This window comes from Talpa occidentalis, unplaced genomic scaffold, assembly GCF_014898055.3.
Source record: "Talpa occidentalis isolate TD23 unplaced genomic scaffold, MPIMG_talOcc4v2.1 talOcc4.9, whole genome shotgun sequence".
Classification (NCBI taxonomy): Eukaryota; Metazoa; Chordata; class Mammalia; order Eulipotyphla; family Talpidae; genus Talpa; species Talpa occidentalis.
Genome location: NW_023605305.1, coordinates 49,513,368 through 49,527,493, shown reverse-complemented (window position 1 = coordinate 49,527,493; position 14,126 = coordinate 49,513,368). Strand labels below are relative to the sequence as shown.

At 35.4% G+C, this 14,126-nt stretch overlaps 1 protein-coding gene across 4 annotated transcripts in view; it reads left to right on the top strand.

Moving 5' to 3' along the window:
- MSH4 (mutS homolog 4) overlaps positions 1-14,126 on the top strand; it is an 82,494-nt gene that overhangs the window by 31,329 nt on the left and 37,039 nt on the right. For 3 of the 4 annotated variants that reach the window (XR_005123019.2, XM_037500030.2, XM_037500028.2), the window contains 2 exons: positions 9,796-9,870; positions 12,973-13,037. Coding sequence is in view for 3 of the 4 variants with exons in the window: in XM_037500030.2 (XP_037355927.1) it covers positions 9,796-9,870; positions 12,973-13,037 (140 nt within the window). In the remaining variant the exon portion in view is untranslated. The remainder of the gene's footprint in view (positions 1-9,795; positions 9,871-12,972; positions 13,038-14,126) is intronic. The other variant, XM_037500029.2, reaches the window with a different exon arrangement.

The following is a 14,126-nucleotide window of genomic DNA, read 5'->3' as shown; positions in this document are numbered from 1 at the left end:
TTCATTGTTTGAGGACCTCCCAGGCTATTTTCCAAACTGATGGAGTTGTTTTATATTCCCATTGGCAGTCTGTGAGGGGTCTGATTTCTCTATATCCTGTCAACTCTTGTAATTATCTGACTTTTTGATTCTAGCCATCTTAGTGGGCGTGAAGTGGTATACCATGGTTTTTGTTTATATTTCCCTGATGACTAAAGATGGTGTGCTTCTTTTCATTTACATATCAACCATTTGTATAGTTTCCTTGGAGAAATGTTTATTCATTCCTTTGCCATTTTTATTGAGTTTGTACATGATGTTTTCATTTTTCCTGGATATAAGTCTCTTACTGAATACATGATTTACAGATATTTCTACCATTCTTTGGATTGTCTTTTTATTTCTTGAAGCTATCCTTTTTACACGTTAATTCCCTACAAGAAGGATGAGTATATACTTTTTTTTCCTATCCTTTTTTCCCATGAACATTAAACATGGACATGTCCCCACCTTCCATCAGCCAGTATGGTGATAACTTTAATTGCATCAAAATTAAGGCAATTCATGCTATTGAATCTACACAACTTTTTGTATTTCTCCCCCAGAATTAATAACTGATTTTCTTTTTGGTTAAGTGTATATTTGACTAATTTAAGCATAAATCTTTCTAATATCCTTTTAGTATATTCATTCATCTTAGATTTATTCAGTTAGTTTCAGCCTCTTGAAAGAGATCTCTCCCATAGGTTCTTGATTTGTTCCAATCTGGATTTGTGCCCCCAGTTCTCTAGTATACAGCTACGATCCCAGGTTTATCATAGTTGTTTCTCCTGTGTTGGATCTCCTGTGTTTTGTGTCCCATGTCTTTCTTTTGGCTGACACTCTCCTTTTTTTTTTTTTTTTTTTTTCATTTTATTTTATTTATTTATTTTTTTTTAATAAATTTTATTGTTATATTCCCCATACAATTGCAGCCCCCCATTCTGACCCCAATCCCTCCCCTCCCACCCCCGCCCCCCTAAAAGTGTCTCTGGTTCATAGTTTTTTGTTGATTTTGATTTTCACTTTCTTATAGTTATTCATTTTCCTGGTCCCTTATTTAAGTTTTCTAGATTCCTGCTATGAGTGAGACCATCCGGTATTTTTCTTTTTCTTTTTGGCTTATTTCGCTGAGCATGATCCCTTCCAGCGCCATCCATGTTGCTGCAAATTGCATGTGTTTATCTTTTTTGAATGCTGAGTAATATTCCATGGTATATATGTACCACATCTTCTTGATCCAGTCATCTACTTTTGGGCATTTGGGTTGTTTCCAAAGCTTAGCTATTGTAAACAGTGCTGCTATAAACATAGGGGTGCAGGTGTTCTTTGGAATTGATGTTTCTGTGTCCTTTGGGTAAATACCTAGGAGTGGAATTGCTGGATCATATGGAAGCTCTATGTTTAGTAGGTCCAGAAATCTCCATACAGCTTTCCACAGTGGTTGGACCAGTTTGCACTCCCACCAACAGTGCAGAAGAGTTCCTTTTTCTCCACACCCTCGCCAACATTTGTTGTTGCTAGTTTTTTTAATATGTGCCATTCTCACTGGTGTAAGATGGTATCTCATGGTAGTTTTGATTTGCAGTTCCCTGATGACAAGTGATGTTGAACATTTTTTCATATGCCTGTTGGCCATTTGCATTTCCTCTTCAGAGAAGTTTCTTTTAAGCTCTTCTGCCCATTTTTTGACTGGATTATTTTCTTTGTTGTTGTTGAGTCTCATCAGCTCTTTGCAGATTTTTGTGATCAGTCCTTTATCATTAGTGTTGGGTGCAAAAATGTTCTCCCAGTTGGTGGGGTTTCTCTTTGTTTTTGTTATTGACACTCTCCTTTTTGTGGAGCACATTTCTCTAGTAATTTTTTGAGTGAGACTGCATATCTGAGATGTTTTACTTTTAAGAGTTAAGTCGTTGACATGGTGCGCCTGTCTCACTGAAATACATTAGTATTACTTACAAACAAGGATGTTCTCCTATTTAACCACAACAAACCTTTAAAGTAAGGAAATTAACAATAATAGATTAATATCATTTAATTCTCAGACTCCATTCAAGTTTTGTCAGTTTTGTCAATAGTGTCCTTTATAGTGAAAGGATTCAGGTAAGAATCAAGTATCACCTTTATTTTATGTTTATTTAGTCAGTTATGACCTTGATACTTGAAAATTGCAGATGTGCTTTTTCCCTCAATTTGATTTTGTCTGATGTTACCTCATTATTAGATTCAAGTAACGTATCTTTTGCAAGAATAGCACAGAGGTGAGGTCATGTTCTCATTCCATCTTATCAGATGACTCACAGTTTATTTTTCCCATTATGATGATGTTTGCTTCATTTACATGAGGCAGTATTCACCAGACTTCTTCACTGTAAAATTGCTATTTGCTCTATGTAATTAATAAGCATTTATACTAAAATAAAATTATTTCTGGAGGGTTCTTCACTTTTGTATATGTCAGGTTAGTGTGTGTCGTTAACCTTTTTTCATTTGTATTTGTTTAGCAGTGTTTAGTGTTTTGGAGACAGTGTTTTAGGACTATCAGAAACTACAAAATGAATAATTATGAATATAAACACAAATATAATCATCAAATATAATCAAATTTGTAATCAATTATGAATATGAACACAAAGAATTACGGTTAGTCTTATGATCTTTTGTCAAATGCTACTACTTAAAATATTATTGAATGAATAGAAAATATTTTAAACCATTTTACTTACAGAATTATGTGTTCTATACAGACAAATGCAATTTATATAGGTACAGGAAATGGCTACTCTCTTCAAATAATTAGTATGTGTACTGGTTTCCTAGGACAGCTGAAGCAAAATACTATACACAGTGTGACTATAAACAAAAGAAATTTATTGCCACAGTTCTGGAAGCTAGAAATGGGAAATCCAGGGTCATAGTCCTTTTGAAAACTGTAGGAGACTTCTTTCTTCTTCTTTTTTTTTTTTTTTTAAGATTTATTTATTTATACAAGCACTGGGTACAGTCGGAAGCACGGGAGGGTAAGAGAATTCACCAGAGCCAGAGCCGGGAGAAGAACAGGCAGACTGATGAAGTACACTGCTGAGGGGAGCAGCAGGCATGGCAGGAGAGGTCTGCGCACCATGTGGGATCCTCGCTGGAGGCCAGGGATCGAACCGGCACTGCAGAGGCTGCAGGCAGCTTCGCAGCTCAGCGCTCAACTGTTGTGCCACCGGGGAGGCCCGGAGACTCCTTTCTTGACTTTTTCTAGCTTTTGATGGTTTGTTGTTAATCCTTAGTGTTCATAAACTTGCTGCTATATAATTTCACTCTCTTCCTTGTCACATGGCGTTCTCCCTGTGTATAACTGTGTCTTCACATGGCTGTCCTTTAGACAACAGTCATATGAAATTAACCCACCCTACTACAGTATACATCATCTTAACTAATTGTCTCTGCAATAACCCTTTCCAAATAAGATCACATTTTGAGGTAATCAGTGTTTAGACCTTATATCTTTTCAGGGAGTCAAACTCATGCTTTAACAGTATATGAGAAAAGGCTTTATTTTATTATAGGAAAGAGGTAATCAGGTTATATCTGAGAGAAGTCTCTTTGTTGTCAAATTGTATTATGTATAGTATACAGACTCCAGCTTCATATTTTAGTGTTATTAACTGTAGGGATTATTACTCTATATTTTTACATTAGACCATTTCTGGTTATTTTAAGAAGGGACTATCAGTTCAGTCCACTAAGTCACTGAGAAATTTCTGTGATTAACTAGTCAGCTGTGAGAGTTAAATTGATGGTCAGATTTTAGAAAAGTCCTCTGGACTAGGTTTAATGTAATTATATATAAGCAGAGAATCTTGAAATCATCTTTACTTGTCCAGAAAAGGCAGTTTGTAACTAGCTCTCTAAGGTGTTTATTGGCCAGTGTTATTCTCCATCCTTTTTAGTTTGGAGAGGAGCGCTCATAGCTGCAATTTTTTTTTTTTTTTTTTTGTAACCAGCCCATCTGTCTTTTGTAGAGACTTTTAAAATATTTTTCAGACAAGATTTACTAAGTTTTAAGGAACTTAAGCAGTATATTGACTTCATACATGATTCATAAATTCCAGTGTTCCTTATACTGTTTCTCAGTTGCTGTTTTCTTAACCATCTGGAGCTATATTTTAAATGAGACACTTTCTTCATTTAATATAAGCATATATCTCTTAATTAAACACAATATTTACTAAATTAGTTTAGACTTGTGCTGGTTAAATTGCATGATTTGCTAAAACTTGTGAATGCACTAAATGTTCTGTTGGCTGAATGATGATTAGCTTAAACTCCTGAATGAGCTGAATGTTTTCTGAAAATGTCTAGTATGGAATTGTTTGCCTAAGAGGAGTTTTTATATTTTCCCCTTAAGAATACTGATTTTAGAAAATGCCTATTTCCTAGTCATAAATGTTCACTAAGAGTAAAGCTTAAATTTCATATTTTAATTAACCAAAATGTCTTTTTATTTTTTAACAATATTATAACATTGCTATTTAATATATTTCATTAAGAATGTTCTGAATTTTTTCCAGTTGCTATCAGACTGCCATAAACAGATCTACAGTATACATGGCTTCTTTCATTCATTCACCAAGTGATTTATTTTATCAAGCATTGTGAGAAGTGCTAGGAATACAACTAGAAGTAAATCTCTAATCAGAAGGAACTTCTAAGCCAATGTGAGATGGGTAAAACAATGAAGAATTATAGCATAGTATTATTGAGCACTGTAGGAGATCTGATATTCTATACCATTTGTAAGCTGATAAGCTAGTTTGCCATAGTTTCATAGATATTGACAGGAGACATGAGATTCCTGGTCAGAGAGAAAGCACTTTGGTACTTACAACAATTGCAGTAGCCAGAGTATCAGCATTTTCTTTTCCCCGACTCTCCAAGCTCAGTTTCTCACAATGCAATGTGAAGAGGACTAGGTGACATCCACACATGCAGTGCAGGAGAGAGTTGCCTAGTTTAAGGATCCTGAGTATTGTATAATAGATAATAACATGCTTGTCTGCTGTTCTGGAGGGAGATGCCATCTTTATCTTCCAAGACTACAAGCAGACTTTCCCTTTGCTCTGGAAGGAAGCATTATATCTTTCAAAGCTATAATTCATTGTACAAAATCCTTTAAAGGACTCTGCAGACTGTGCTTCTACTTATAAGATGGGCAGAAATGCACAAGGCCAATAGAAAATTGTCTCCCATTCTCCATGGAGAGACTCTCTTGCTGACTTTGAAGAAGCAAACTGTAAAGAGATATACTGTATTGATATTCCATTTTTTTAAACAAATGGCCATAACTATCGTCTTAAAACTACACATAGTATGTCACATCTTTAAACTATACATATTTATTGTCTTACAGTTGCTATGGGTCAGGAATCTATGTATATCTTAACTTGGGTCTCTGCTTAGGTTCTCACAAGCTGCAGTTAAGGTGTTATCCAGGGCTGTACACTCTTTTTTTTTTTAAGCTTTATTTATTTATTTATTTATTTATTTATTTATTTATTTATTTATTTATTTATTTATTTATTTATTTATACAAGCACTGGATACAGTCAGAAGCGCAGGAGGGTGAGAGAATTCACCAGAGCAGGGCTGTACACTCTTATAAAGTACCCAGTCAAGCAAGGATCTGCTTCCCTGCTAATGTGGTATTGGCAGCATTTAGTCTCATGCAATGCAGGATTCTTGATAGCTTGTTTTTTTTAACGCTGGTAAGGGTAAGGGAGATTGAAGAGGGAAACAAAGACAAATAGGGATTTAAGAGATTATGAGAATGTCTGTAAGACACTAAAGCAGGATTTCTCAACCTTGGCACTAATTAACATTTGGGGCTGATTAAGTATTTTGCAGTTATGCATTGTGGGATGATTAGCAGCATTTCTGACTTCTGTCCACTGGATATCAATACATTGCCCCCATTTGTAGCAACAAAAATGCTAAATGTCCCCCAAAGAGGCAAAGTTTTCCCTAATTAAGAACCACTGCTTCACAGACTCTGGTGAGACTGCAAGAGATAAAGATGTTCTACACCACTTGCAAGAGTGATTGCTCATGTGTCCTCTGAATAAGATCATTTCTTTACAAAACTTGATGCTTCTTTCAGCAAGAGTTGGAGTCCTGGAATTTTACTTGCTTCTTTCAAGGTCTGCCTCCCAGTTTTTGCTTTCAGTGTTTGTGTGAACCATGTTCATATGGACCACTATTGTTTTTGAGCCATCAGGAGTAATTTCCTCTTGATCCTGTCCTATCCACAAGAAGTTTAGTACTCACAAAGCGTGCCTCATTTTGGGATTCTGTTCTATAGTTCTCTATATCAGCTTTTCTGTCTTTATTTCACCCCTGTCCATCCATGACACCCTTTTACTTTTCCCTCTGGCACTCAAGGTTAGTTATCAGCAAAACCTCCTTTTTTCTTTGTCATCTTCCTCCAACAGAAACTTATGACTTGGCTGTGTTACAGACCTCTTAAGGGGTGGTTGTTTTCCTTCTCATATTCCTCCTACTGTGGATGGAATTTAGAGTTGAGATCCTTCTTGTTCCTTATTGTCAATCAGATCATCCTTCCTTCCTCCTCCCTAAAAACTGCCAGCTTTCACTCTCATGTATCCCAAGGGTCCATAAGGCTACTCAGGAATCATTCTGTATTTTCCTTATCCATTTGTTTTTTCATGCTCTGAGAAATTTTTCTGTAACTTCTCCTTCTTTATCAGACTTCAACCTTCAGCAGCCCCCCACCTCGTCTAGCAGGACTGCCACATGTTCTGAAAAATCTGTTTCCTATATAACTAAATTATGTTTCTCAAACTCCCATCTAAAAGAAGTGACTGAGTTATGTCCAGTGGATTGTGAGTAGAAGTGATAAGCCACCTCAGACCTCTCTTCCTGCCCCATTCTAGATAGGTGCAGAGGATGTGGGAGAGGAACGATAAAGCCACCGAGTAGAAGGAACCTGGGTCTCTGAATGAGTGTGAAAGGTTGTCCTTCTACTAAAATCAGAACCACTTTGGACTTTGTGTGAACAAATACAAAATAATCATTTCCAGCCTTTGAGATTGGTGGTGATGGAGGCAGTGGTGGCATGTTTTAGAAGTTGACATTATTTACCTTAATACCAGTTTTTTCCCCTGCTATCTTTTTTGATTTATAGAATTTCTTTTAGTATGAGCCCCTGGGTTGGCCTCTGTGCTGAAAATAGCTTTTCCTCCTTTTTTGCTTGACTTTTGCACTCAGTATTGTGGAGGTGATGTCCATATACCTCTGATATTCTTTTTCTGGTAGGAGGAAGGCTTCTTACTTGCAAGCAGCGGAAACACTGCCCGAGGACCATCTCTCACCTCAGGAGAGACTAGAGGGTAATTAGGAATTGTTGCCTTGTTAATAGGCCTTAACTAACATTGAATAGTAGTTAGGAAATAAATACTTCATTTTCCTGACCTTGGAGTTACCTCTGGAGATAGTTTATACCACCCCCTAGAGGTCTGCCACAGGATTTAGTCACAGTGGTAACTGGACCACTGGCGCATCCTGGATTGCTGCCTTCTTCCCTTATTACTTCCTCATTTCCTTGGTTGTGCTTCCTGAATTACTCTTCAAGTAAACTATTTTACCACACATTCAAAGTTGGCTTTTGGAGAACATATACTGGGTCAATGGTGGCTTTTGATGAATAAAAGTTCTTATTTTAAACATAGTAAACTCAGTGTTTGTTGCATCCTACTTAAGAAGTCTTTACCCCAAGGACCTTCCTGGTGGCCTAGTGGCCTAGGAGGTGACTTACCGTCCCTGGTTAAGTTACAGCACTATCACCCCTATGGCCTGAGTTCCACCCCCAGCCAGGGAGCTAACCCTCATATGGCACAGCAGACCTCTCACCTCTCCTGTCTTGCCCTCTGTTCCCTTTAGCAGTGTATTGCAGTAAATCTGTCTGTTCTTCTCCCTACTCTGTCTCTAATGAATCCTCTCACCCCCTGCATTTCTGCCCTACATCCCCCTGCTCTTAAATGTAAAACTAAAATAAATAAGTCTTTAAAAAAGAAAAGTCTTTACCTCAATGTCTTGATATACTGATGCCATTAAAAGAGTTATTATTATTTATAGTTACTGAGAGGAAGGAGCAATTCATGTGGGGAAAACAATGCAGAAGTCTTTCTTACTACAGTACAAGGGAGTTGCTGGTGGAAATGCCCTCTACTCAGTAGACAATCAAAACACAAATGTTGGAGTTTGGATTGGAAGTATTGTAATATGATTTTTCTGTGCCTGCAAAAGCCAGATCATGGGGAAGATGTAAACAACTTTGGCTATTGATTTGGTCTTGTGATTAGTGGATAACAGATAATCAATTTAAAATTTTTGTAAGTTGGTTAGAATATCCCCAAGAATATGAAAATATTCTTTGTTATATTCTAGATGCTTTATATATTTTATTTTTTATATTTACTTTTTTAACTTTTTTATATTTAGATCTATTTTTTATATTTTTTACTTTTTTATATTTTACTTTTTATATTTAGAGCTACAGTTCATTGGAATTTATTTTTATATGTGATATGTAGAAGGGACTATATTTCACTTTTCCTCATAATGTTATGTTACTGTTTATGGAAAATATTATTCTTTCCCTACTACTTTGAAGTCACACATTGTCATAAATCAAGTGCCTGGATTTGATTGGACCTTTTTCTAGACTCTCTATTCTGTTCGTTGATCTCTCTGTCCATAGCAGAGTTTCTTAATTATTTTAGTTATTCTAACTTCATTTAAACTTGATACTTGATAGAGTTATTCCTTCCTTCTTGGTCTTCAGGAGTAGTTTGGAAATTCTGGGGTGATGTTCTTTAGTAACAGTGATGATACTTGTCTTCTGGTTGGTAAATTAGTTTTTAATATTCCAGTTTGTTTCAGTGACCCATTAAGTGAGAGCATGAGGTAATTTGTTTTGGGGCTAACAATATTAATTTTTGTATCTCTTCTAAATTGACCTATTTGATCACAGAATAGTCCAGATATTGTGCGATGAGGATATATCAGGAGGCTTCAAAAAAATAAAAAACTTCATTTCAAGTGCTTTATAATTGTAATATCTTAACTCTTCATGTCTATTTTGGTAAATAAGTCCATATACATGAGAATATTCTTCATTTCCTTAGATTTGGTACCAGTGCTTTGCTTCAGAGGTGGTACAATTTAATTGATACAAATATATTTTATAAAATTTACAATGTTGATTTTTATTGGAAGTACTATAGTTAATTTGGACCATTAAAATTATAAAAATTGCACAAACAGCATCCAATGAGGGCTATTTGTGTTCTTTAACTGGGAGGTTTTGATTTAGCTCTTCAAATACTTATCTGCAGTTGCTCTTTGTGTCTTTTACAATTAATCTTAGTCTCTTGGTGTTGCTCAGGATTGACCTTTATCTCTTATCACTATTGTAGATTTAACTGGCCTGAAGCACTAAAAAAGGAATGAAACTTAGTTACAATAAAATAAAATAAACTCTCCCTATTATCAACTTTGAGGAGACTAGTGCCCTAAGCTTGTAATAATGGGTTAGTAATTTCTAACTATTATGTAGACTGGCATCCTGAGTAGATTGACATTAAAATATGTGGAATATGATCAGTTTAGGATGCTCGAGAAGAAAACAAACCAAAGAATGTTTGAGAGAAAAACCAATTCTTATATTAAATACTTAAAGTGTCCAAATTTGGATTTTTATCTTAATAGGTTAATGCAGCTGAATCAAAGATAACAAATTTAATATACCTAAAACATACATTGGAACTTGTGGATCCTTTAAAGGTAATTTAAATGTGTCTATATTGTGCAAAAACATGTCTAGCATCAGTTTTTTTAACTTTGTTTTGAAAAAATTACAAACGTGAAAGAAGTTGCAAGGGTAATATAATGAATTCCTATATTCTATCCCTTTACCCACACAGCATACACACATAGTATTATCCTTATTATTACTGTTAGTGATCCATTTGAGAATAAGTCATGCCTACTGCTAAAATATGTATCTCCTAAAAATAAGGATGTTCTCTTATATAGCTGCAATATGATTATTCAGTTTAGGACATCTTATATAATACTATTGTGTAATGTATTTCCCATTAGTCAATTGTCAGAAATTTCTAATTGTCCTAATAATGTTGTTTATGGAATTCTTTTTTTCTGGTACAGAGTCCAGTCTAGGACTGGACAAGTTGTAGGACCATGAATTGTATGTATTATCACATTTCTCTGTACTCCTTTAAACGGATAAGTTTCTCAGTTTTTCTTTGACTTTCAGAATATTGAAATTTTGAAGAGTAAGGGTCAGTTGTTTTATAGACTGTTTCTCTCCTTGTGTGATTGTTTCCTCATGATTAAATACAACTTGTGCACATTTGATAGTAATTCTCTATTACAATGTCATATTTTTCTCACACCAATATATCAGGAGCCACATGATATGATTTTTTTTTTTTTTTGTGGGACCGTAGCCGGTGGCCGGGGATTGAACTGGCGCTGCAGAGGCTGCGGGGAGCCTCGCAACCTAGCGCTCAACCACTGTGCCACCAGGGTAGGCCCTGATTTCTTCATTTTTGACTAATAACTTTGATCAGTTTTTGTCATGGTAAGTTATAAGTAATCTGTGGCGAGATACTTAGAGACTGTGTAAATATCTTTTGGTCATCAAACTTTCATCCACTGATTTTGGTATTTATTGATGACTGTTATCTGAAGTAATTGTTACTCTGATACTTACAAAATTATTTTTTCATTAATATTTTTAAATAATACACTGTCTAAAACAGTGTTTTAAATTAAAGTGACAGAACAGCTCTTTTAAAAGAAAAAAATAATGAAAAATGTGGAAGAATTTTGTGATATAGTTCATTCTAACATATATAATGAAAACAATTTGGTAAAAGATTTTAAAAGTGTCATCATCTTTCTTAGAATGAAAGAAGTATGAAAAGTAACTCCCCAAAACTGTTTTTTTTAAAAAAGATTTATTTATTTATGCATACAAGAGCTGGGGTAGAGGCCAGAGATGCAGGGGGGGAGAGGTGAGAGGATTCACCAGAGACAGAGTGGGGAACAGAACAGGCAGAGTGACTGAAATACACTGCTGAGGGGAGCAGTGGGCGAGACAGGAGAGGTCTGCCTCGCCATGTGAGCTGCTCCCTGGTCGGGGATTGAACTCATGCTACAGAGGCTGCAGATTGCTTTTTAGTGCAGTGCTTAATTCCTTGCACCACCAGGGATGCCCCCAAACTGGGGGGTTTTGCTGTGAAATATCAAAGGCAAAGCAAAAGACAAAATTAGGAAAAATTTATAATAAAGGAAGACAAAATGTTAATATTTGTCATCATAAAACTCATGCAATTTCATTAGAAAATTTGCTAATGAAAATACGGAAAATGACCAAAAATCTGAAATCACAGTGGTTAATGAGTAGAATCAAAAAGTTCAATCTGACGATTAGAGACATGCAAATTAAAACCATGGTTCTTATCTATCAAAGAAGAAAAGCTTTTTTCTTAATAGATGCAACTTACTGTTAATGAGAGAAAAGTAAAACAAGCAACTTCACAAGCAGCTGGTCGGATTACAAATTTAATGTACTTTAAAAGAATCTTTAACAGGGGGCCTCCCCGGTGGCGCGGTGGTTGAGCGCTGGGTTGCGAAGCTGCCCACAGCCTCTGCAGCGCCGCTTCGATCCCCAGCTGCTCCCTGGCCACCAGAGGAGGGTCCCACATGGCACGCAGACCTCTCCTGCCGCAGACCTCTCCTGCTGACAACTGCTCCCCTCAGCAGTGTGCTTCGGTCCCTCTGCCTGCTCTGCTCCCCGCTCTGGCCCTGGCGAATTCTCTCACCCTCCTGCGCTTCTGACTGTACCCAGTGCTTGTATAAATAAATAAATCTTTAAAAAAAAATCTTTAACAGCATGCATCTTTTGGTTCCATAATACTGTCTAAAAGAATTATTAAGAATTGATGATTATGATTTATACCCAGTGGTGGTCATTGCAGCATTATTTATATTTGTGAGAAATTACAACTAACATAAAACTCCAATAATCAGGAGAAGAGACTATTTGTTTTCCACAGGATAGAATATTATGAATTATTAAAAAGTTTTTACTATTATGAAGTTTCTGATGCTTATGATGTAATGTTAAGTGGAGAAGAAAAGAAACATGCAATGATAGAAAATTTTTGGTTTGAAGAAGCAACAGGGAATAGGCCATAATATTTAGACTATTTATCCTGAAAGGGTAATAGAGTTAGGAGGGATTTAAATGTCTTTTTTTAAATGCTTTTGTGAATTTTCCTTTTTAATCAGCATGTAAATACTATTTTTTTATTCCTAATAAAGAAATTTATCATTACCATTGCTTCTTAGCAAACTAAAATAGGAAGTAGAAGTCAGGTTAACTGTGTTTTCTGTTTATTCAAATAGTTACCACTCATTTTCCATTATACAAAATAGAATCCCAATTTCTGCCATGTAAGTATGGAAAAATTGCCCTATTTGTAAATGTACAAAGCACTTCTTTAATTTGTATTTATCACAAAGATGGAATTAAATATACCCTAACTGTACAATAGCTGCTTGAGTACCTACCTCCAAAGTAGTTAGATGTTAACAATTAGTTGGCAGTTAAGAAAAATAAAAGTCTTAATAGTATAATAATGGATGCTACTTGTTAACTGTCAGCTCTGTATCTGGACAAAGGGAAAGATACATCTGTCATTACCTACATGCCTAAAATATTTGATATGAATATATAAATGAGAAGATGAAGCAGTAAAGTACTTGGTGAATTGTAAAAGTATTAAACGAATGTATAATGTTATGTTTTAAAAATGTCATCCTTTATTATCCTTAATTGTCTTTATTCTACAATAGGATGCGCTGAAGAACTGCAATACACCTTTATTAAGAGCATACTATAGTTCCTTGGAAGACCAGAGGTATTTGTCTTTCATTTGTTAATAAAATATCAGATTATTTTCTTTCTTCCTGATCATAATTGATTTTAATGTACTCTAATTGTGTTCTGTGGAACAAGTACTCAGTTAAGAGAACTTTTAAACTATTCAAGTTCTAATTATGCTTCTCATCTTATAATACCAATAAGTAGTATAACTTACTGAGTATCTGTGTTAATGGACTATTAGAATTAAATTAAAAATTGAAATAATACATACTTTTAGTATTTCTTTTTTAGTCATTCCCTGTGGAAAGACAGATATAAAAACATATCCTTCTCTTTTGTTAGATCATTAAGAGCCTAATGTAACAAAAAATAGTAGCTGTGAATACAGAATAATATCTAAATTCACTTTAATTTTAATATTATTTTTAGCAGTGGCAAATTGATTCTTGACCAAAAAACTTCTTAAGACCTATTATTTTATTGATTTAAGGTTCATATCTTATATGAGGTCACACATTGAGGTTAATAATAATCAAATGCATAAAAAATAAAGTATAGGGCCTCCCCAGTGGCGCAGCGGTTGAGCGCTGGGTTGGGAAGCTGTCCACAGCCTCTGCAGCGCCAGTTCGATCCCTGCCCACCGGGTGAGGGTCCCACATGGTGCGCAGACCTCTCTTGCCACCTGCTGCTCCCCTCAGCAGTGTATTTCATCAGTCTGCCTGCTCTGCTCTCCGCTCTGACTCTGGTGAATTCTCTCACCCTCCCGCTCTTCTGACTGTACCCAGTGCTTGTATAAATAAATAAAATAAATCTTAAAAAAATAAAATAAAAAATAAAATGAAAAAAAAAGTATAGAACAGAATAAAACAAGTTAGGATAATAGGTGTTTCCAGAATCAAGGTTTTTATGGTCACTGTAATTAATTACTAATAATGGTGAGGTTTAGTCCTACTGTCTCACAAGTTATGTTTAGTTTCCCTTGCCACAGCCAAAGGCTAGTACAATTTGTTAATCCTTTGAATTCCTGCACCCAACACAGTGATTAATACATAGTATGAGTAAAAAGACAGAATTTTGGTATAATTTCTTCAAGGATATATTTTATCCTCATGGGAATATGTTC